General features: G+C 49.5%; 9 protein-coding genes across 9 annotated transcripts; 5 read left to right on the top strand and 4 right to left on the bottom strand.

The window, feature by feature from the left end:
* Positions 1-441: 441 nt before the first annotated feature.
* Positions 442-3,107, top strand: N7518_010064 (uncharacterized protein; the record flags this gene model as incomplete). The annotated part of the gene is made up of 4 exons (XM_057190990.1): positions 442-555; positions 664-1,162; positions 1,226-1,988; positions 2,045-3,107. 4 exons carry the CDS (start codon positions 442-444, stop codon positions 3,105-3,107), a joined length of 2,439 nt encoding a protein of 812 aa, XP_057037126.1.
* A 993-nt stretch (positions 3,108-4,100) lies between these two features.
* N7518_010063 (uncharacterized protein) lies at positions 4,101-5,609 on the top strand (the record flags this gene model as incomplete). The annotated part of the gene is made up of 3 exons (XM_057190989.1): positions 4,101-4,722; positions 4,836-5,473; positions 5,526-5,609. The coding sequence occupies 3 exons, from the start codon at positions 4,101-4,103 to the stop codon at positions 5,607-5,609; spliced, it is 1,344 nt and encodes a 447-aa protein (XP_057037125.1).
* Positions 5,610-6,740: 1,131 nt separating this feature from the next.
* Positions 6,741-8,138, top strand: N7518_010062 (putative cytochrome P450; the record flags this gene model as incomplete). The annotated part of the gene is made up of 1 exon (XM_057190988.1): positions 6,741-8,138. One exon carries the CDS (start codon positions 6,741-6,743, stop codon positions 8,136-8,138), a length of 1,398 nt encoding a protein of 465 aa, XP_057037124.1.
* A 205-nt stretch (positions 8,139-8,343) lies between these two features.
* N7518_010061 (cation diffusion facilitator family transporter) lies at positions 8,344-10,175 on the bottom strand (the record flags this gene model as incomplete). Its single annotated transcript, XM_057190987.1, has 4 exons — positions 8,344-8,634; positions 8,685-8,735; positions 8,772-9,376; positions 9,971-10,175. 4 exons carry the CDS (start codon positions 10,173-10,175, stop codon positions 8,344-8,346), a joined length of 1,152 nt encoding a protein of 383 aa, XP_057037123.1.
* A 1,809-nt stretch (positions 10,176-11,984) lies between these two features.
* Positions 11,985-13,614, top strand: N7518_010060 (uncharacterized protein; the record flags this gene model as incomplete). Its single annotated transcript, XM_057190986.1, has 3 exons — positions 11,985-12,141; positions 12,199-12,909; positions 12,968-13,614. 3 exons carry the CDS (start codon positions 11,985-11,987, stop codon positions 13,612-13,614), a joined length of 1,515 nt encoding a protein of 504 aa, XP_057037122.1.
* A 381-nt stretch (positions 13,615-13,995) lies between these two features.
* N7518_010059 (uncharacterized protein) lies at positions 13,996-15,435 on the bottom strand (the record flags this gene model as incomplete). The annotated part of the gene is made up of 4 exons (XM_057190985.1): positions 13,996-14,331; positions 14,387-14,733; positions 14,787-15,094; positions 15,140-15,435. The coding sequence occupies 4 exons, from the start codon at positions 15,433-15,435 to the stop codon at positions 13,996-13,998; spliced, it is 1,287 nt and encodes a 428-aa protein (XP_057037121.1).
* Positions 15,436-15,949: 514 nt separating this feature from the next.
* On the top strand, positions 15,950-16,537 carry N7518_010058 (DUF4202 domain-containing protein; the record flags this gene model as incomplete). The annotated part of the gene is made up of 1 exon (XM_057190984.1): positions 15,950-16,537. The coding sequence occupies one exon, from the start codon at positions 15,950-15,952 to the stop codon at positions 16,535-16,537; it is 588 nt and encodes a 195-aa protein (XP_057037120.1).
* Positions 16,538-16,829: 292 nt separating this feature from the next.
* N7518_010057 (VIT1/CCC1 transporter family protein) lies at positions 16,830-17,863 on the bottom strand (the record flags this gene model as incomplete). The annotated part of the gene is made up of 3 exons (XM_057190983.1): positions 16,830-17,337; positions 17,390-17,741; positions 17,800-17,863. The coding sequence occupies 3 exons, from the start codon at positions 17,861-17,863 to the stop codon at positions 16,830-16,832; spliced, it is 924 nt and encodes a 307-aa protein (XP_057037119.1).
* A 1,295-nt stretch (positions 17,864-19,158) lies between these two features.
* On the bottom strand, positions 19,159-21,477 carry N7518_010056 (putative G-patch domain protein (TFIP11); the record flags this gene model as incomplete). Its single annotated transcript, XM_057190982.1, has 1 exon — positions 19,159-21,477. The coding sequence occupies one exon, from the start codon at positions 21,475-21,477 to the stop codon at positions 19,159-19,161; it is 2,319 nt and encodes a 772-aa protein (XP_057037118.1).
* Between the last annotated feature and the right edge of the window lie 60 nt (positions 21,478-21,537).

Genomic DNA, 21,537 nt, shown 5'->3' with positions numbered 1-21,537 from the left:
GATGTTGATTACGTCTATTAAACCACTATAAACCACTATTGAATACCATAAACTATCGGAAAATTACTATCAAACCCCCATTAATCGCTCATATCATACCATCTATTCCCTAAACTAGTCCAGGTCTCTCTTTTCAGCTGCTCTGTGCCTCCACAATATCCACCTCACCTTGTCCCACGCCCAACCTTCTCTCCAGATCTGGACCGAGTGGCCCCCTCCCTTGGAAAAGCATATTAGTGGCCTCATTCCCATTCTGGACACAACTTCTTCTCCGTTTCACATCTTCAAACTCGAATCTCCCCCTTGTCAAGGCCTCGGGAGCCTCAAGATCATGTCGACTGTTCGCAATTTGCTTCTTCGAAAGGTCCCTTGGGTATAAATCGTGTATAATGTGATTGGACCTTCCCGACTTCCTTAATCTTATACCCTTTTTGGCCCACCATGACCCCAAGTCCGGACTCCTCCACAGGGCTAAAGTCGCCGGAATTACACTCATTAGAGCCACCGGACGGTCGCATCGCTCACACATTAACCGCCTGCACAAGGTGTAGACATGTATGAGACATCCCCCTCTCCCCCATCCCCGCCACCTTGAACTTTTTGCTCCTCCCTTAGTGTTATGCCCTTTTTTTGGTGCTGTTTCCCAACTAATCCATCGTGCAGCGAAAATCCAGATGCGACCCCGGAATTCCACGATGTGCGCCCTGCGAACGAAGCAATGCCAAGTGCGTGTACTACGATTCGACCCGAGACACAACTATACCTCGAACATACATCCTATCGCTCAGAGAGAAAGCCCGCGCATTAGAAAGAGAGCTTGCCAAAGCCGAGAATGAGGTACAACATGCTGCCGATGCCGAGTTGATGGTGCGGGGGGCCGGGCGCATCCGGTTCAAGGAGAACGATGAGCCGCGATATCTCGGCGCCTCGAGTGGCATCGCGATGACCCGATTGGTCATGGAGATGGCCAAGCAGAACACCGACTCTAAAAGCATCAAGGATGTTGTTCCCGAGTTCACCGCACAAGAGATCAAGGATGCCTTCACCGAAGAAGACTCGAAACCGACATCAAAAGTCTATCCCATGATAAGCTCGATCCCACAACCCAATCTACCTCCAAAGGCCCTGACCTATAAGTTGATTGATCTCTTTGTGGCCAAAGGTACTGCGATCACTTTGCTCGGATTCTTTTTCTTGTAGCTCGTGTGACTGATTCGTTGTATAGCACAAGCACTTCTTCCGCTCCTGCACGAGCCCACATTTCGACAAGAGGTAGAGGAGGTATTCAATGGCTCTACAGATCCCTGCAAAAACTTCCAACTGCGGATGGTCATCGCCATCAGCATGCAGAAAATGAGCACAGAATATGCTGGCCTCGCTGATAGTTATTACCTTGCGGCCTTGCCCTACCTGGAACCCACACTAAAACGATTGGATTTAGGGGCTCTGCAATGCCTCGTGCTCATTGCCTCATATTCAATGGTAACGCCCACTCGCACAGCTGCCTACTGGGTCGTGGGGACGGCTGCCAAACTTTGTCAGGACTTGGGATTGACGGAAGAAGCCACCGTCACCAAATCACCGTGTGGGAAACCATTGAATCCATTGGAGATCGACATGCGTCGAAGGTTATTTTGGATCGTCTCATCAATGGAGTTCGGTCTTTCTCATAGTCTGGGTCGATGCAGTAGCTACTGCGTCAGCCACGACCATATCAATGTGAAATTCTTTGAACTAGTGGATGACCGGTACATCACCGCCGAGGGGATCACCCCAGGAGCGAAACCGGTCCTAGCAAAGTGCATTGCAGTTCACTTTTTCAAAATGCGACTGCTCCAATTGGAGCCCAGGAGAATGCTCTACTCGAACAGACGAGAGAGCCCAGTTGATGATCAGGATCCATGGTTTTCTCAAATGTTGGCCAAAATTGACCATTGGATGGCCACTACTCCCAAGAATGATGATGGCAGTGGACTCAATGTGAAATGGTTTGTTGATATTCCCATTTCCCCCAATGCAGCTTTGCTGACAATGACTTCTACAGGTTTCAAGGGCGACGGAATACCATCATTGTTCTCATGTATCGTCCCTCACCACAAATACCCGAACCAACCGTCAATGCCGCCAAAACCTGTTATGATGCGGCCATCTCCAATATCGCTATGCATAAAGAACAGATGATCACTGGATCTGTCGACCTGACATGGGTGTTTGTGCAAGCTCTGTTCATGGCTTTGAATACTGTGCTCTGGACCCTCTCATACCCCGAAATTCGAAAAGAGCACACCATTGAGGAAGTCCAAGGCCATTTGGATATGGCCATGGAAGTGATCGTATTTTCCGCCGAACGTTGGCCAGGTGTCCAATCCGCCTTCCTTCTTTACAGGCGCCTTGTTGCCGCGTGCTTGAAAGCGTACAGGACGGAGGAATCGTTTGTTGTACATTCGCCTTCTAACCATCCTACGCCAACCTCCTCACAGGGGCTGACCCCTCCAGCGATGTCTAGCCCGTCAAGCAGCACGACTGCTTCATATTATTCCAACAACCACCGTGGCAATCTATCAATCGATACCGCCTCAAACGGTACTTGTTCTAGGGCACAGTCGGCTGATCCTACATTCGCGCAAGAATCAACCCCACCTGCAGTTGGCCCTAGACCGTCTAAAGAACCACAAGTGCCATCGGTTTCCTGTACATTTGACATGCAGCGACCAATCACAGCCCCGAGTGTGGTACCACATTATACACCAGCAGCTTACTCTGGGCCGACGCTCTACCCCGATTTATCAATTGACCCGAACACCCCTTATAACACGATACCTTCAGTTGTTCCCGGCCTGCAAGGCTGGGACCCCAACTTCTCACTTGCTTCCACAACCGCAGGTCATTTGGCATACACCGATGCGACCGTCAATCCCATGAACTGGTCCAGCTCCATTGCAGACCAGTACTCTCAGTACTTCCACGAGCCATTTCCAGTACCTTCATGGCGTGAGCGCACTCTCAGCCAACAAGAGCAAATCGAGCTTCTGGCTTCCCTCGAACACAATATACCCGACGTGTCTGCCCAACTGGTTAATGAGTATAATGCTTACTATCAGTCCTGAGGTTCTGATGCAATTGGTCTCAGTCTCTCTCGGGCATCATTTTGTATTGATGAGCCCTGGCGCTTAGTGGGGGGTGCTTTGATTCCCGGTATATCACTTGATGTTCTGTCTTAGACTGGTTCGTCTTCTGACATCCACGAGTATGTCTTCTTTAATGGTCATGTTACCAACCGGGCTGTAGGTCGCCCATGCCAAGAAAGGGCATCCTAGACCACCTGACTTTGTTTTTGTCGAATAGTCTTTAAATAGTAAGAGATACCATTTCCAATTGTTTCAAGTTCCATTCGATATCTGTTTCATTCATGACTTGGAGGGTTGGGATAATAATGGACGCATGTAAGACCCGGGATACGCCACCAACATCTGCAGAGTGTCCAGGTGTGGCATAATCTGATTTGCATATCCTACAGATATTAATGCAACGCGTAATGTCATTGATCAAGTGTCGGGGGATTATTCCCGGCAAATGTAGGGCCATATAAAGTTTATTCTTACTTGATCTCGCCACTCGCTAAGGGGAGGGTTGTTTGCAGTTAATTGATGCACTGTTATGGTCGCATTGTATTGAGAAGGAAAACCAAACTAAGAGAATAGCAATGAATAGACAAATACATGAATGAATACGTGCATTGTACATAGATCAATAGAATATAATGGGAATAAAGTACATCGGGCCAAGCCCGGTCACGTGAATTAATCAATTCGCCGTCATCCTCGCCGGCTTTGACCACAGGATTATCTCCCATCATCACTCTCCTTCACCACCGCCACTCATCACCCACCCAATCTTTACCACTCGCAGGGATTCACTCTAGCCCCCTGGAATGAAGACGATCTAGTCCGCCCGTTGAATGACCTGCCCGCCTGCCTGAGCGACCGTCGACCGTGATCGGGAATCCCCCTCTCCAGGCCCTGGTATCAAACTTGCGATTCGGACCCAGAGCCGCTCTGGTTAATACCGTCTCTGCATGCTGAACTCTTCCTCGGGCTCTCATGTCTGATCGCACTCACCCCACCTCCTTTCAAGCAAGACCTCCTTCACCCTCCTCGCCCGCCGGGTCTCTGAAAGAGAACCTCCGGTTCCCTATTTCTTCGGACCACATTCCCCAGACCCCGATATCACCTCCGTTGATGTCGGTGAGCGAACCAAGTCATGCCGCCAACTTCATATCATCACCGAATCAGGCGACGGTCCACTCTCCGAACATCTCCTCCCCTCCGTCCTCTGCGCCAATGTCTACCCAAGTCTCCCAACAGCCCACAATGAGCACCACCAATGCATTCCCCACTCCCGCCAGCAGTGTCAGTGGACACCCTACTGCGAATTCGGACGATGTGGATCAGGGGAGAAAATCTTTCAATATGGGGATGCAGGACTCGGCAGAAAACTCGGGAGCAAGTCCCGCTCAGCAATCAACACAGCACAGACCGACCGACCACGATCGGCAATCTTTGCAAACAGACAGCACTGATTTTGCCACCGGGCAAGGTCAATATTCGACAGACTCCGACACGATGGATGTGAATAAAGGGTCGACTCCGGCAGACACCCTCAGTCTCGATCTCGATTCTCTTCAGAAAGAGCTAACCTCGGCTTTTCATCTTTGCAAGAGATGTAAGATTCCCCAAAACGCATCATGCCATCTACTGTGTGCAGCTCCATGAATGTACTGATCTTGCACATTCTTGGGACTGAAGTTGTTAACACTGCTTTTTCCTCCTTGACAGCTCCGATCGTTACTGGTCCCGACCCTACAGTGGATCTCGTCTCTCTCTATGGGTTAGGCCCGATCGCACACTCGGTAGCACGCATGGATCCGGTGACAGGGGAGAAGATCAACCGCTTGAGGAAATCATACGAAGGAAAGCTGAAAGGACTGGGACTCTCTGGGCGAAACAAACCCGTCAAGAAGGAGATCGGCACCCCTGGCAGTCTGAGGTACATGACTCTATGGCCTGAAGAGGAATGGCAGAACCAGAAGGTGCATGGCAAGGCTATCAAGGTCTCAGACATGGATTCGGCGCTACAAAATCTCCACTCGCGAGCCATGCAAATGGAACCCGGACCGATTCCCAACAACGATTTCTGGGAAGATATCTTGGGTCATGAAAAGGCGGCCAAGAATCCAGCGCCAGGCGAGCTTGGCAAGAAGGCTCCTCCCGCTCCTGCTGGTCGCTTCTCTTCTCAATCCTATGTCCCATCTCCGCAACCACAGGAAGCAGATCGGCCACGGCCTAGCAGGGGTCGCAAAAGACATTATGATGACAATAGCTTTGCCGGCTATGGCGAAGGGTTTGTGGACGATGATGATGACCCCGGATTCTACTCGAACGGCGAGGGAACTGGGAAGAAGAAACGCAAGAAGGTAACGCATCCCCATGGCAACTAATTCTGTTGATAAAAATTAATCTAATCAGGGTCACGTCGCTAAGGTGTCAACCCCTATGTCCGAAAGAAGCGCTAGCTACGGGGTAGGCATGTTCGGCATTGGGGCCAGATGACGAAATGGGTTCTATGATCATTTCGAATCAACCAAAAGCTGTTTCTGTTTAATTTTTTTTTCGATGAAACACCAATTCTGCCCATATTAACCTAGGGGTGATGGGGGTGACGGCTCGGCTCGAGTCTTGCTACCGGCAAGGCGCGTGTACTTCATGCCTCGTTCCCTCCCCCTTGATCTCTTTTTTTCATTCTCAGTACATGTTGCATCACGGTGCTGGATATACCCGGCTTCATCAATCGGACGGCGTTTTGGGCGGGAGACAAAGTTATCCAAAGTGGATATGATCAATTGCTTTTATTTCGTAAGCTTTGTTTATTCCCTGCCCTTCTTTTTTTCTCTCTGTTCTTCTTATATCTCGCGCACAGCTATTCGAGATCTGCTGCTGTAATGGTTGGTTATTCTGATTTTCTTGACGGTTTCTTATGCTTGCAGCTTGTTTCCATGATTCTTCTACCGGCCACCCTCGATGGTCTGCTGTGTTCATCAATGATTACAGGGAGTGTGCATGACACTTCCTTACATTTTTTTTTACATCCATGAATTTTTGGATCCTCGGCCTTGGCAGCGTGGAGATATCATTCCGCGATGACGAGGCGAGGAAGAATTAGTCAATCGATTCAATAGATGACAAGATGCTTCATTGGACAGTAGAAGCTGCATTTGGAATATGTAGTCGTAGTCGGCTTGTAGTTGATATGCCCAAATAGCTTGTCTCCTTGGTTTGTCAGCGACTTCAAATATCTCAGGGCAGCATTCATCAACTCTCCCCCTTGCTCTTCTCTATTTCAATACGCTCTTCCCCTGATCTTCCCATCCACGATACACATCACATATTATGTGGGTATGCGGGGTATGGAGTTCATCTGCAGCTTAGCTGCACCTCTCCGATGTTTGTGACAATACGATCTCTAATTGGACGAGAATACGGAAATCTTCAGGCTCATCACAATGTCACCAAAGCTAATTGTAGACCACTCAGAGGCTTGTCATTTCAGTCATGTGGCACAAGAGCTGCGAGCTCCTACCTGCATACTTGGCGCTTGTGACGAGTCCTTTCGTCCTACTGATAAGTACAAGTGGGTTGCCATATTTTGAAGATTCCCAACTCCCTCTCTAGTGTATACGCACCATGCCGTCGCCTATTCCCCAGCCTCAGGGGCTTCCAATTCTGGGAAATATCTTCAATATGATCCCTGGCAATACCTGGGCTTCTTTAAATAAGCTGGCAGCAGAACATGGTGGAGCTGGTATCTTCAAAATCAAAATCCTCACCAAGCAACTTGTCTTCATTACAAACGCCGCTCTTCTCGAGGAAATCTGCGACGAGAAGCGCTTCCGAAAATGCGTCACCGGTCCGATTGTCGAAATCCGCAGTCTTGTCCACGACAGTCTGTTTACTGCGTTTGACAACGAGGAAAGCTGGGGCATCGCGCATCGAATCATGGCTCCGTTCGTGTCGCCCGATGCTGTCAAGGAAATGCACAGGGATATACAACTCACGACGGACGACTTGATCTGGAAATGGACTTCAACAGAGAGCACCGGGCAGCGCGTGGATGTCTCTAATGATTTGGACCGACTCAACCACGCTGCCAACATGAAATGCTTTTTCGGTCAGTATGTAGACTGTGTCCTTGGTGCAGAACCCGCCGTCATCAAAACAATGTCAGACACGACCTTTGAAGCCGTACGTCGGCCCACGCGACCTAAGCTCCTCACTCGACTCATGTACCAGAGTACATTCGACAAGGATATCAAGATATGTCGCGACTATTGCGCGCAGATAATCGCCAAGCGACGCAATAAGCCTATAGACCAGAGGGATTTGCTGCACGCCCTACTCCACGAAAAGGACCCGAAGACAGGCGAATCACTTACAGACAGCCGGGTCATCGACGAGATAATCAACATTTTCATCGGCAGCGCCACATCCCCGAATCTCCTATCCTTCACTCTGTACTATCTAGCCAAGAACCCAGACGTGGTCACTCGTGCCCGTCAGGAGATTGACACCCTCCTCGGTCCCTCCGGCCAAATCGAACACTTCCATCTCTCGCAATTGCCCTACTGCGAGGCCATCCTCCGCGAATCGTTCCGTCTCTGCGCCACAGCCCCGGGTTTCAACATCGAGCCGTTGCCCACCCATGGTCCGGTCATACTCGGAGGAGAATACGAGATTCCCAAGACCCAGCCCCTGATTGCAATTCTGTCCGCTGTCAACCGTGACCCTGCTGTCTTTGATGACCCCAATGCTTTCAAGCCTGAGCGCATGCTCGGTGAGGCCTTTGATCGGCTCCCAATCGGTGTAAAGAAGGGGTTCGGGAACGGGAAGCGGGAGTGTTACGGTAAGCGGTATGCTTGGGAATGGTCGTTGCATGCGCTCGTTCGCATCATCAAGGATGTGGATTTTGAGTTGGCGGATAAGGAGTATACATTTGATATGGAAGGGAAGAATTTCAATGGCGCTTTTAGTGTCAAGCCATATGGCATGTTTGCAAAGACTAAGAAGAGAAGCCCTGCCCTTTAGTTTATATGAGATAATATCATGTTTTGAACGTCCGGTTGTGTTAATCCCATGTTCTGCTTTCTTTGTTTGACAAATTGCCCTGCGAGAAACTGTTTTCGGCATTCATAAAGCCGATTAAGATATTAATTTTGTTTCCTGCATTTATACTCTGCGTATAACATTCCGAGACATTGGAGCCCAGCTCAACCAATATAACCGAAGCTTCTCACACAGCAGTCCCGTCTGTCTTCTCCTCGTTTTTAGACCACAATCGTTTCACCAAAGCTCTGGTAGAGTGCTTCGCTCCACCAATCTCATAGAGTGGCCTGTGTTCCTCGTTGACATCATGCTCATAATCATAATCGACATGCACAAAGGCTCGCTCGACGTCCGCGAGACCTTCCAACTTCCGCTGCAGCGCTTGGCTTACATCGTGAGACTCCCGAAGCTTAGTCTCAGGGTCCATGACGATATCAACCTCAACATAGAGTTGCTGTCCGGAGTGATAAGCGCGACACTATGCACTGTTAGTCAAACGCCAATAATATACCCACCTTCACAACTCACCGTATCCACCTTCTGAATCCTCTGGTCGTGCGTCAACGTCACATAGACACACTAATTCAGGAATTCACGCGGGGCACACTTGCCCACAATCAACCACATATTATCAAACGCAGTCGACGCCCACGAAAACAAGATAAGCAGCGCAATGCAGCAAGCACCAATGGGATCAAGATACCAGACGAACCGATCACCCACAATCGACATGATCAACCCAAACCCATTAACAGCCAAGTCATTGCGGTGGTCAATGTAAAAGACATGCGCAGCCGGGTATCGCCGCAAGCCATAGCAGTACAAGAACATACAGAACTTGGAGAAGATAGCGACACCCACGCAGACCAGCGGCACGAGATCCAGCTGCTCGGACTCAGTTTTTCCCGCCGCAAGCGCCTTGGCCGATTCTATGATCAGCTCCACCGCCACGATGGTCATCAACGCGCAGAACATGATGACGCCCATTGTTTCGACGCGACGCCGGCCAACTGGGTACTTGTATGGCTTTGGGCGCGAGGACATGCGCGACGTGACTAGCATCACAACCGACGAGACGAGGTCCATGAAGGCGTCTGCGGCGGTGGCGAAGAGCGCGAGAGAGCCCGTGGTGACGGCTGCGTAGAGCTGGATGACGAAGAGGAAGAAGTTGACTGTGAAGCTGGCGCGCACGGCGAGCTTTACTTTGCCGCCGTTCTGGGCTGATTGATTGATTGATTGATTGATTGATCTTATACCTGTTGCAGCTCTTTCTAGCGTCGAATGTGCTATGCAGGTCGGTGCGCCCTATCTGGCACCGGAAGACCTTTTTTCCTAACGCCGTTTCCCGAGGTAATGACTGGATAGGCCTTCCTTAGTGCTTTAAAGCGACTAGGTGCCCCATTTAGTTACATAATGTGTTTTTTTGAATTCGCTGTGACATAAGGCGCCCCCTATAACTCAGATCGTCCATGTTGGCATATCAAATACCCATGCTGTTAACCCCAAGAACAGCCCATCACATAGGGAACTCCACGTATAGTGATCCGAGTTGTATCACTAGTACATAGAGTGGTATGCTAAGGCCGAACCGAGGACAGGGTTCCCCTCCCGCCTTTTATTGCGTCCACAGTAAGCTACCCCTACTTCGGATCCACCATCCAGGTCCTAGCCAAGTCAACCAAGGCATAGGCTTTCGTCGGTGGGTGTCTCAAAGTAGAAATTGTGCCGGTGACAGGATTCGAACCCGTAGCCTCCACGTTTTCATGCTAGGTCCCCAACTAGCAGTCCGCGCAGAGCCTAGCCTAGTAACGCACCGCCGTTCTGGGCTTCGTCTTCGGCTTTCAGGCGCTCTTCCTCGCCGGCTGTGAGGAAGCCCTCGATCATTTCATTTTGCTCTATGTAGAATCCCGTGAGCTTTTCCTTTTCGTCGCTGAAAGAGATTGGGACCCAGTTCTTTTTTGGTTCGGATATAGTTGTTTTGTATTGGTTGAGGTTTAGAGGGTCGTGGAAAAGCGTCATTTTGTCGGTTTGGGGAGGCCAAGAGTAGGTTGATGTAGGACTCTGATGGTACGGAAGGTAGGGCTCGAGATGAAGATCAGATAAGACAAAAAATCTTCCGCCATCTAAGGTTTAAGGGTAAGCTCACGCCAAGGCCTCCGGTGTCTCAAACAACTTCTGCGCCTTGGCATCGTGGCAGTGCCTGCAGAGTTTCTCTTGGCTTAATGGGATTGACGAGTCAGAGCATATCACCCCTATTAAATTAGTGGGAATCCTGGGGGTCTCGGGGTCTCTCCGAAGCTAGAGCTTCCAATCCCGTGAGGACTTGACAGCTCATCTCGGTGGTTTATAAGCAACAATTTGCCAACAACACAGATTCATGTGGGTTCTAGAAACAGAAATCACGAATAATTACTCCTGTAAGGCCTATGGTGCCATTGGATCTTTGTGTGGACACGAAATTGTTACTTTCATAGCGTTGGGCATCTCTCATTGATATATTTCTCCGGATATATATCCACAATTTTAGGATCCAGAAGATGCAGAACAACTAGATAATTTTTAATAAACAGATACTGGCGCAATATATAAAGCATATAACTTCAGGGTCCATTTCTCCAAGCTTCCAAGCTTCTAAGCTTTTATAGTACCAAGACACAAACCTTGGAACCAAATAAGCTCAAACCGAGCCCTAACTAACCTTAGTAATCGACCACCTTGGATTTTAGTTCGGGACTCTTATGAATATTATGAATACCTGCCTGGATAACGCTCTTAGAGCTCTAGCCCGTGAGTCGAAATTACTTGGGTAGTTCAATCCTGTTGTGTGACCATGGAAATCGGCATCCGCTCAGGAGTAACATCCGGAGCGTTTCAAACGAACCTTGGGTGTTGCTTGATTCTATTAATTCTACAGTCTAATCTACAATGTAACTCATGCTTCGTGATATCATTTACTACTAGTAGTAGTATACTCAACCGTCATATCATAAACAGTAAAGTTTATTTTCTTGAATCTGCTTCAACTCTAAGCAGGGGGAAACCATAAGCCACCGGGTTGCCTGATGAGGTTTTCCGATTGGCGCCGTAAGGCTGTCCGCGTCAGAACGAAGTAATATCATTCCACGCTGCCATGGCTTTCAGATTCGAGACTCTCCGTGGTCAGACCTTTTCAAATATCAAGTGACGCACAGGCAGAGCAGATAGTTACACCAAGTTGACTCACGAACCTAAGAAAGAAAATCATAGCCCGTGCTTGCCCTAGAAGGTCTACAGAGAAAAACTTCCTTACCCCGTTTCCCCAGAGACAAATCGTTGAGTAAGGGCGAGTCGATCTATCACGAATCCAATAATCAAGGGAATCCATACCGAGACTATAGCTACGAATCCAAAGCTAAACTTAGGCAACCGGGGAAGTGATCCCCGTGGGTAAAAGTGAGGGGAGGGAGCTATGAGAGCTACAAACATTCCTGAAACATCCGAGCTCCCCAAGACCTTGAAAGCTCATATTCCAATCGCGGACCTTAAGCAGGCATGTTGACAGGCGTGTCACATCCAAGCTCTTGGATCAGAGAAAACTCAGGGAAATCGTCCGGTGATCAGATCATTTGACTTCCCTCCCTTCATTCCAACTCCTTAGCTACAGCTGTAACCTCGCGCGGAGATTTCGGGCCCTGGATAAATCCTAGGAATGTTGGGGCGCATTGTCACTCGGAGCTTTCTTTTACCAATTAATTTTCAATGTTTAAATAAAAGAGCTTGACAGCTCGGAGTTCAAGATCTGAAACAATCATCCACGACATTCACTGTCTTTGCAGGATATCGCCAAACATGGCCTCCAAGGTCTTACACAACAACACCAACAGCAGCTGGATGAAAGATCCAGGGCTGCGAAAACTAAACCTGGGGATTGGGTTTATGCTATCTGCATCGGCTACAGCTGGATACTGTGCTAGCATGATCAATGGCCTCCTGGTGCTTCCCGAATGTAGGCATCTTATACATCATGCTATATGGGAACAAAGCTAATCAAAGAAAACAACAGTCTCGAATTTTTTGAAAGACCTGGACACAAATGCTCGAGGTCTTATTATCGCAGCTGTCTCACTCGGATCTTTTTGCTCGTTCATCCCCGGATCTTACATCGCCGACAATCTGGGGCGGAGGATCTGCGTTCTGATCGGTTCCACTTTAGTGATCATCGCCTCGATTATCCAAGTCGCCACAAACAATCCTTGGGTCTTCTTCTTCGCTCGTGTTCTGGCTGGAATCGGAGTTGGAGTCTCACAAACTGCCGCACCATTGCTCATTACCGAATCAACACACCCACGCCAGCGACAGACCTTCACGGGTTTATATAATGCACTTTGGTTCATCGGGTCGATCACGTCGGCTGGTATTAGTTTCGCTGGACTTACCATCGTAGGGAGTTGGTCATGGAAACTCCCCTGCTTGACGCAGATCTTCTATCCGGTCCTTCAATTGGTTGGGCTTTGCTTTGTTCCCGAGAGCCCGAGATGGCTGGTCTCCCGGGGCAGGAAAGATGAGGGAATGGCTATATTAGCAAGATATCACGCTAATGGCGATGAGAACGACGAACTTGTTCAGGACGAATTCTACCAGATTTGCAAGAGCATCAACGCGGAATCGGACAAGAGCTGCCGCCGCTGGAGCAGCTTCTTCGCATCCCGAAGTAACATGCATCGTCTATCCATTTGCGTGATTCTGGGATTCATGCAAGAATGGTCTGGAAATGGTATGAATCTAAAAGGTCCCTTTTCTTTCTAATCCGATTTCTAACCAACTTTCTCCAGGCGTGGTTTCTTATTACCTAGCCCCGATCCTAGCATCAGTCGGTATATACAACGCATCTCACCAGGCCGCCATCAATATCAGCTTGCAGGTGTGGAACCTGGCATTCGCAGTCGGCGGAGCAATGGCCGCAGACCGATACGGACGACGAAAGCTCTGGCTAATTGCCACAATGTTGATGTTCATCTATCTATCCGCCGCAACGACCATGTCAGGTCTTTTCCAAGAGATGCATGTGCTGGAGGCTGGAATTGCAGTGGTTCCAATGCTTTTCCTCTTCTGCAGCGCTTACGACATGGCATACATGCCCTTGTTTATTGCATACCCAGCTGAAATCCTGCCCTTCCAACTTCGCGCCAAGGGCCTTGCCATCACACTCACCACCGACTCGATGGCTTGCTTCTTCAACCAGTATATAAACCCCGTGGCCTTGGCGGCCATCCACTGGAAATACTTCCTGGTGTATCTGGGCTGTCTTGTGATTTTCATGGCAACGATCTACTTCCTCTTCCCGGAGACTAAAGGTCTATCTTTGGAAGAGGTTGCGAGGATCTTTGAAAAGGACAAGGCCTACCAGGTGGAGAGGACGCCTTCTGATGTTTCGCAAGAGCTGCTTGTGTTCCCCAAAAAGGGCAGCACCTCGTCGTGATTGTGATTGTGAAATATGTGTTGCTGTTGCGTGTTGTAATTACGACAGTGCTCGGTCCCGAAATAGTTCGCCGCAGGTTAATCCTCGGCCGGATACTGATGTTATGTAGGTGTCTTTCTTTGCTGTTCAAAGCGTTTGGGAAAGATCAAGTCCTATAGATATGTGTTAATTCAAATTGGATGTTTCTTACAGTGATAAATTAGCCGTCAGGTCATTGTATGTAAAGCCTACATTTCTTGGGTAGTCATTGATGTGGTCGATGCAAAAGAAGAGAGGCTATTTTCAGCACGCAGGCTTAAAAATCGAAGAAGTCTCGGAAAATTACTAGATACAGTACAATTGAATGAAGACAGCTTCCCGTTATGACAAATAGTCAATAGATCAATCATTAAACCAAGGGTCATTAAGAACGTCTCTCACTGACGCTCTTGCAGACGGCTCGAAATGCAATAACCTCCCAACGATTTGTCCCAACCTCACAATGTCCTCACGTGTGAGATCAGGACTCAGCGGGCTATTGAAGTGTACATCTTCCAGCCATTCCTGCAAGTTGGGCCCGTTACTTTCTATGCCCTCCTCTGCATTCATCGTATTCCACATCCCTTGCCATCTTTCAGGTAGATCGTCGGTTGCCATTTCTCGCATTTGGCCAACGAGAATTGTGGGAGTTATCAAGAAGGTGTCGAAAGGTGGCTGGCCCGCGAACAATTCAAAGAGCTGCCAACATATCAGTCTTTTTATAAGGATTGCCAGTTGATTAACTTAAACCTACCATGCAGCCCATGCTCCACAAATCAACACGATAATCAATGCGATCTTGAAATATAACTTCTGGTGCTCGGAGAGATAAAGGTGTATGTAGTGTCTTAGGAATAGCAGTGTGTAAAAACGACTCTCCGAAGTCGATTATTTTGACAGCTTGAGCCGGATTCCAAAGCGTCTGGCATAAGGTAGGCCTCACAATATATTCGGGTATGCCAGGTTCTAGGCATTTCATATCGCGGTTTTCGCGTTTTTGGACATAGCCAATATCTGGTATTCCTAGCATCTTAATAAACCTTTCTTCCGACAAATCGTCTATGTAAGGTATAGTGAAGGCCAAATTGCGGGTATGCAAATCTATACTAGGTAAGTGCCATACCACATAAAGCATTTCTAAGACAGTGATTTACCTCCATGTCCAATCTTTCGTTGGTGCAAACTATCGAGCCCGATCAAACATTGCTTTGCAATAACCTTGGCGAGCTTTCCAGGAAGTCTCCCACCTGGAAAGCGTGTATCAATTGTATCTGGAACGTTAGACCCGAGAAGCTCATAAACGAGGCATTTATGAGATCCATTCGGGCCCTTTAGATCGAAGTCATCTAGCATATGCACCGTGTGAGGGTGATAAGATGCCAACTCTTTCATAGTTTGGAGCTCTCGCGTGTCATTTTCAGTTTCTGCAACCGAGATTTTGACAGCAACATATGTCTCTTCCCTATAAAAAGCACTTTTTCAGTCAGCTAGAACTATTTCGGGTCACACCAGCTTGTACAACCTTTGATCCCTTGCTGCCCAAACTGTTGAGTAGCCACCCCACCCTAGTTTATGCAGTACCTTATACCTTCCATCTTTCAAGTATTCCCCTAAAGTTATTGGGTGGTAACCGCCTTTTCGATAGCGACGAAGTGGCTCAGCGTCGACTGTAGAAATATAGAGGGGCTGGTCCATCTGGCTCCCGTTCGAATGGGTAGACATGGTCCTGGAGATAATGTAAAGCGGTGAGATAATGCTCCTCGGAGGGATAGCACGGCTCGATATTATCCGTGGGATGGCCATTAGATAAACCGGAGTTTTCTAGTTATAGTTATGTATTGTGTCAGGCAGAGTCCAGATGTGATGGGATGTTAGCAAGCAAAAGAAAGATTAGTCATCCCCCACAGTCAGGTGGACCCTGCAAAATGGCCTGCCAGTTTAACAGGTACTTTTCTCCACATAGTCATCCCAACTCTTCTATTTGCATTGTTTACTAGTTTGCTTTCATAAATCACCACTTCAGGGGTTCTAGGGACCCTAATCGGGCTACCGCTTTTACCACCGCCTTAGTCATGTACAAGGGACTAACTAAATGTGGATCCAATACATACTCGACCAATTAGAAACATCCATTTACAATGCACACCAAGCCACACCCGGACTAGCGTCTATTCTTATCCAAAACCCGCATATCAAACGACCTAGCTAGCTCTCAAGCGCTCCCAAGTCCAATTCATCCCAAGCGCAAACCTCTCTCCCAAAACCACACCACCCAGAACAAACCAACTACCCCATCTACACCATCAACCCCCCAAAAATGACCAAATACGAAACAGCCCTCGAGCGCATCGACGCAGCGCACGCCGACGACCCCCACCAAACCCAAACACCCACCGGCCCAATCCCCTACGAACTCCACTACGCACAGAAAATGACCAGCTACCTCTCAACCCTCAACCCATCCGCCCCAGAGCTCCTGCGCCTCGCAATCCGTGCCCAACACCTGCGTCGCTGGGAAGTGCCGCGCGACAGCTACCCCGCCACAAAGATCGGGTACCACTCGTGGCGCGCGGGACTGCAGAGGCGACAGGCTGCGCTGGTCGAGCAGATCTGTATTGAGAGTGGGTATTCGGCGGAGGAGGCGGCGAGAGTGGGCGCGCTGGTGCGCAAGGCGGATCTTAAGCAGGGGGATCCGGACACGCAGACGCTGGAGGATGTTGCTTGTTTGGTGTTTTTGGATGATCAGTTTGATAAGTTTGAGACGGAGCTTGCGGATGAGGAGAAGACGGTGGACATTTTGAGGAAGACTTGGGGGAAGATGTCGGAGCGTGGGAGGGAGGAGGCTTTGAAGATTCAGTTGTCGGATAAGGGGAAGAGGTTGGTTGGCATTGCGTTGAGTGGGTGATTTGGGATTGGGTTTATAGGGTTTTTTGTTCTATATATCTATATAACTATCTAAGGTGGCCAGTAATGCCTTGGTAGTTGAAATGTAACTTGAGATTGTCAATGGGAAATGAATTATTTTTCGTTAAACGTGTATCACAAAGCTTTTTGCAGCTTTGGCCCCGAAACGCCCGCTGCCGAGCTAAAAAAAATGAGAAACATTAGGAGTAGAGAGAAAGCAAAAACCCCACTGCTGCAATGCATGAACGCTTAATTGCAACGTGAACATCATTAGTACCATCACCACCAAGTCATCAAGTGCTACCCATATCAATGAGATGGACCAGTCCGATCGCAGCACCAGCAGCGACACCTCCGACGCAACACATCTGCATTCCGCCCCAGATCGCAGCCCACACATTAGCGCGGCCAGACCAGCCACGCACAACACAGGTCTTGACATATCCAAACACAAGCAAGGTAATCGCCATAACACCAATACTCCAGTACAGCGCAATCGTGATCTGCGAGACAATGAAGTACGGGATAAGCGGAATGAACCCGCCAATAAAATAACCCAGCGCGAGCGTGATGGCCGAAGTCCACGCCTGGTTACAGTCAGGGGCGATCTCTCGGTGATGGAAAGCAAGCAGGAACTCAAGCAGGCGGTCTTGAGACGCATGCAAGTCGCGCGTGATATCCGCAACTGCCGAGTCCGAGAGCCCGTACGGAGAGAAGGTCTCGCGCACCATGGCGCGGGTCTCTTCCGAGTCCGTTTGGATCAACTCTTGTGTTTCACGGACGATTGTTTGATATGATTCACTAGTATTTGTTAGTACATTTGCTGATTGGTTGCCAGATGTGGATGACTTACGCTTCACTCTTTGCGCCGACGTATCCACCAAGTCCCATGGAGATGGCTCCGGCTGCCAGCTCGGCAAGTCCACCAAGCACAACCACTTTGGTGTTTCCGAGTGCGGATAGACCTGCGCTCAGGGCGAAGGGTACGGTCAGACCGTCTGAGAGGCCGAGGATGGCATCTGAGATGATACGTGGGTTGATGCGCTCGCGGGTGCTGCAGTTGCTGTTGGTTGTTATTGCTGATTCGTCTGGGCTGTTGCACCGTCCGAAGGTGTCATAAGAGCGGCCGTTTTGGGACTCGAGGTCTTGCTCAGAGTCTGCGCGGATGGTATCGTCGGACTCAATGCGGGCGAGGAGGCGCTTGCCTGAATTGAGTTCCTGTAAGTATATGCCTCTTTGGGTGTATGCTCTTTCCTTACTAACCTGACTGTATTCTGTCCGCATCCTTTGTAGGGAATAGCTTTCGCTTGATGAAGAGCAAGGCCATGATGCTGATCCGGGAAACTGATATGCTTCTGGATATCTCCAAAGTACGTAGCAGAAGTTCACCGCGCAATTACAAGCTGGCGAGAGAGATGGAGAGAGAAAGGCAAAGCTGGGAAATAATTGCACTTTATTTGGTCCAGAGAAGAATCCGGAATTGGTGTCTTAGTCTTTGACGGATATCAACAATGATTATAGAACAAAGTATGAAGAGGAGAAGAAAGAAATCCACTCCAACGATCGGCCACGCCTCACCCCTTTTAACATCCCAGTGTCACGAACGCTCACTGGTCTCAACCCAAGCGCCATGGAAAAAAAAAATAAGCAAAAGCCCACAGTTAATGCAAGCCAAGCAGAAAATAATGGAGGTTTATTCGCCAAGGAGGGGTCTAGGGCCAATCACAGGACATTCAAATGTCAGCTCTGACAGCCAAACGAAGGTCTGGGAGCTGCACGACATCAGCTTTGTCCTCTTTGGCGGCGAGGCAAGTTCAAATCCCGCCGATCCCATTGGTGAAGGATGCGGTGATTACCTTTGGCCCTGAGGTGATTGGCTGCAACTGGCGATCCCGCATTTCCGTTGGAGATCTATAGCTCCACTAGTCTATTTGGAAGAGTATCATTGGCGGACCATATCATTCTAGACCGTGGAACCATTGCGGCTTTCCCGTCTTGATATTCACCTGGACTGCAAGCACCAATGAGGAGGAAGGAATACCCCATATCCGTTAAGCGGGGTCCCCTTGCACACTTAGCTCCGAGTATTCGGATGAGATTCCATAGAGTTTGTCATCTTGGTCAATTAGCCGAGATCCCGAATATCCCGAGACTTTTAAATCCGAGCGGAATTACGCTTTTCAGAACAGTGGACGGCCTTCCATGGACTTCTATTTCTTCCACAACGGGACAACTACGTGTCAGCTAAGCATCATTGCACAGTTTTTTTCTGAATTGCTTGGCATTATGTGTGAGGTAGGTTGCACTAGTAGAAACTAGTGACCTGTCTAAATTTTAGGTGTGGATTGTTGAAGCACAGTAAATTACAGCATTGTTACATCTTCAATCCTAGAATAGCACGATGTAACATCTTTCTTCCTACTCACACATATGACATAATGGAAGACATCAAGGTCACAGTTGAATAAGTATTTACAACATAGCTTGAATTACATACCCTCTACAGTACAATGGCATGTGCCTGTTGTTATCCCCACTTAGGGCTAAAGTTGCATGTCTTGAATAGATACATTTGGTCCAATTACAATGTCAATTCACATAATGCACAGTAATAACCGGTATTCATCGGCCCTCCGCACGCTCTACCAGCTGGTTCTCCAATCCCATTGGCTCCCAGATCTCCTTCGCCTTCTTATTCTGCACCCACACCACATCTCCTTGGACAAAAGCCACGACTCCACCCTTGCCCGTCGCACTGGCCGTAATACGGAACAGCGGCTGGCCGTTTTGTGGATGAGCCTCACGCAGGGGTAGCATGATAAGTCCCTCCTCCAAACACCAGCCCTCCAGGATATCCTTGAATGCAACTTCTTCCACGACCGGTGCCTTAACCCGGGGTTCGGGAGCAGCCGCTGCGGCAGTTGCTGCAGCTGCTGCCACCTTATCTTCCCGGGTAGGAAGCGTCTGTGCCTTAGTTGGGCGTGGGAGTTCAGCAGTGGCACGGTCGCCCAACTGCAAGGCAAGATCCATAGTTTGCAAGCCCTTATTCCACTCGTCATCGACGATGGTAAGCTCGTTGATCTCCTCCGGGATCTGAGTGCGCCACCAAGAGAACCAAGCTCCGACCTCCTCGTAGTTGGGGTTGTTGGTGAGCCAGATGTAGAGAATCTCGTGCCACTTCGGGAAGAAATCAGAGACCAGCAATAGTCCCATGACATTAGGCTGGAAGAATGGCTTCCAGCACAAGAGATCCTTGAGCGCTGTGAGATCTTGATTTTGGGGGTCCACGGTGAAGTCCTCGCGAAGATGGCGCGCAAGACGTGGCAGCAGGTGGTTACGTAGACATACATCGAATTCGGATCCTAGGGCATCCCGCCAGATCTCAACGCGATCGACTAGGCCCTTGCGCAGACTCCATGTGTCGAGTACCGAGCGGAACTTTCTCTTCGCGTCAGACATGAGACCAGTGGGCTGTTTCGGGTTGGTGTGTCGTTCATCCAGGTATTGAAGCCAAGTGAAAAGCCACCAGGGGAACTTTCCATCTTGTTCAGAGCCGGCGTGTCGTCGGCTAGCTCGGGGTTTCCAATTTTTGAGAGCCAGGCCAACTTTGGGAATGATCAGTTGGTCGAGAACGTTCGAGTACACAAATGGCGGTACAATTGCCTTCCAGGCCACGACCAGCGCGGTTGCCTTGGACGGATCGTAAACGTCCCAATCATTCAGGAGTGCTGAGCGCACTCGTGGGAGCCAGAGGGTATAGATCATCGTTTCGTAAGGTGAGGTGGATGCCCGTTTCCGGGACTCTTCTAGCTTGTTCGTGTGAGACAGAAGAGGCTGAAGACGAGTGAGGTTGGAAACGAGGAATGTGGGATTTTCAAGAGGCTCCCATTCCTCCATGGCCTGGCGGAATAACGGATGTAGAGCCGCGACTGCGGTCTCTGGGAGTCGCTGCTCATCAACAGCATCTCGATATTTGGATTCCAAATCCTCAAGCTTATCCGTCATCTCATCAAATTTGGCCGTGATACTTTCGTCGTGTTCAAAGAGGTCCAGCTCTTCCACTGCGGCGATTAGGCCTGTGAGATGGTCGATCCGTGATTGATATGCATCCAATTCGTCCACGACCTGAGCTTCTTCGAGTTCAATGAATTGTTTCCTCTCCTTCAGCCCCTTCCATTCATCCGCAAATGATTCCAGGTCATTCCGAGCTCGCTTGGCGATCTTTAACGCTTCTCCTTCCTCTTGGCTGACGAATTGTTGCGTGGACATCAGGCCAGCAGTCGAAGTGAGAACACGCTGCTCTTTTCCGGTGGCATCGACGAGCGATTTGAGAACATTGGGAACTTCCAGTCCTTCCATATCATCTTCGATTTCGCGCGCTGTGCGGAATTTGGGCTTCGCACGCTGGATCGGTGTACCTGTGCCGCTCCGACCCTGTGCCTTGCGCTCCTCCTTCTTCTTTTTTCGTCGCTGTCGTTCGTCCTCGGAGCTGTCTTCAAGAATCTCACCCTTCTGTGCAGCTGCTCGGCGCTCTTCTTCGCGAGTCTTTTTCGACTTCTCGCTCACTGCCCCCAAGCCTGCACCCTGGGGTCGCGCCTGTACCTCAATCGGGTTGACGATACCCTGGCCAGTAGTTCCCAGACCTTGTCCTTCCCTGTATCCCATCTTTGCCATCATGCGCGCGGCGAAGCTGTTGGGTCCTCCTCCACCGCCACCTCCCATGCCTTTCCCACCTCGTGACGATCCTCCACCTCGAGGGTTGGCCATGGTGTTTCGGTTATTGCGGGGTCCACTACCCAGTCCACCCATTGTAGGGGGTGTCACGGAGCGAGAAGCAGCTCTGGCGAACCCCCGAAAGCCAACGGTCGGGCGCGTGGTTTCTTCATCGGAGCTCATGTCAGCGACCTTGCGCTTCTGCCCAGAAGACGAAGGCGACTCCATCTTTTCAGGGGTTCATTGGCAGTTTGTGGCCAAATCGACTGTCCCCTCTTTTTCAGCGAA

The sequence above is a fragment of the Penicillium psychrosexuale genome (genome assembly GCF_028828465.1).
Source record: "Penicillium psychrosexuale strain IBT 29551 chromosome Unknown utg000006l, whole genome shotgun sequence".
Classification (NCBI taxonomy): domain Eukaryota; kingdom Fungi; phylum Ascomycota; class Eurotiomycetes; order Eurotiales; family Aspergillaceae; genus Penicillium; species Penicillium psychrosexuale.
Note: the sequence above shows the minus strand (reverse complement) of the source record. Positions and strands in the feature narration are given on the sequence as shown.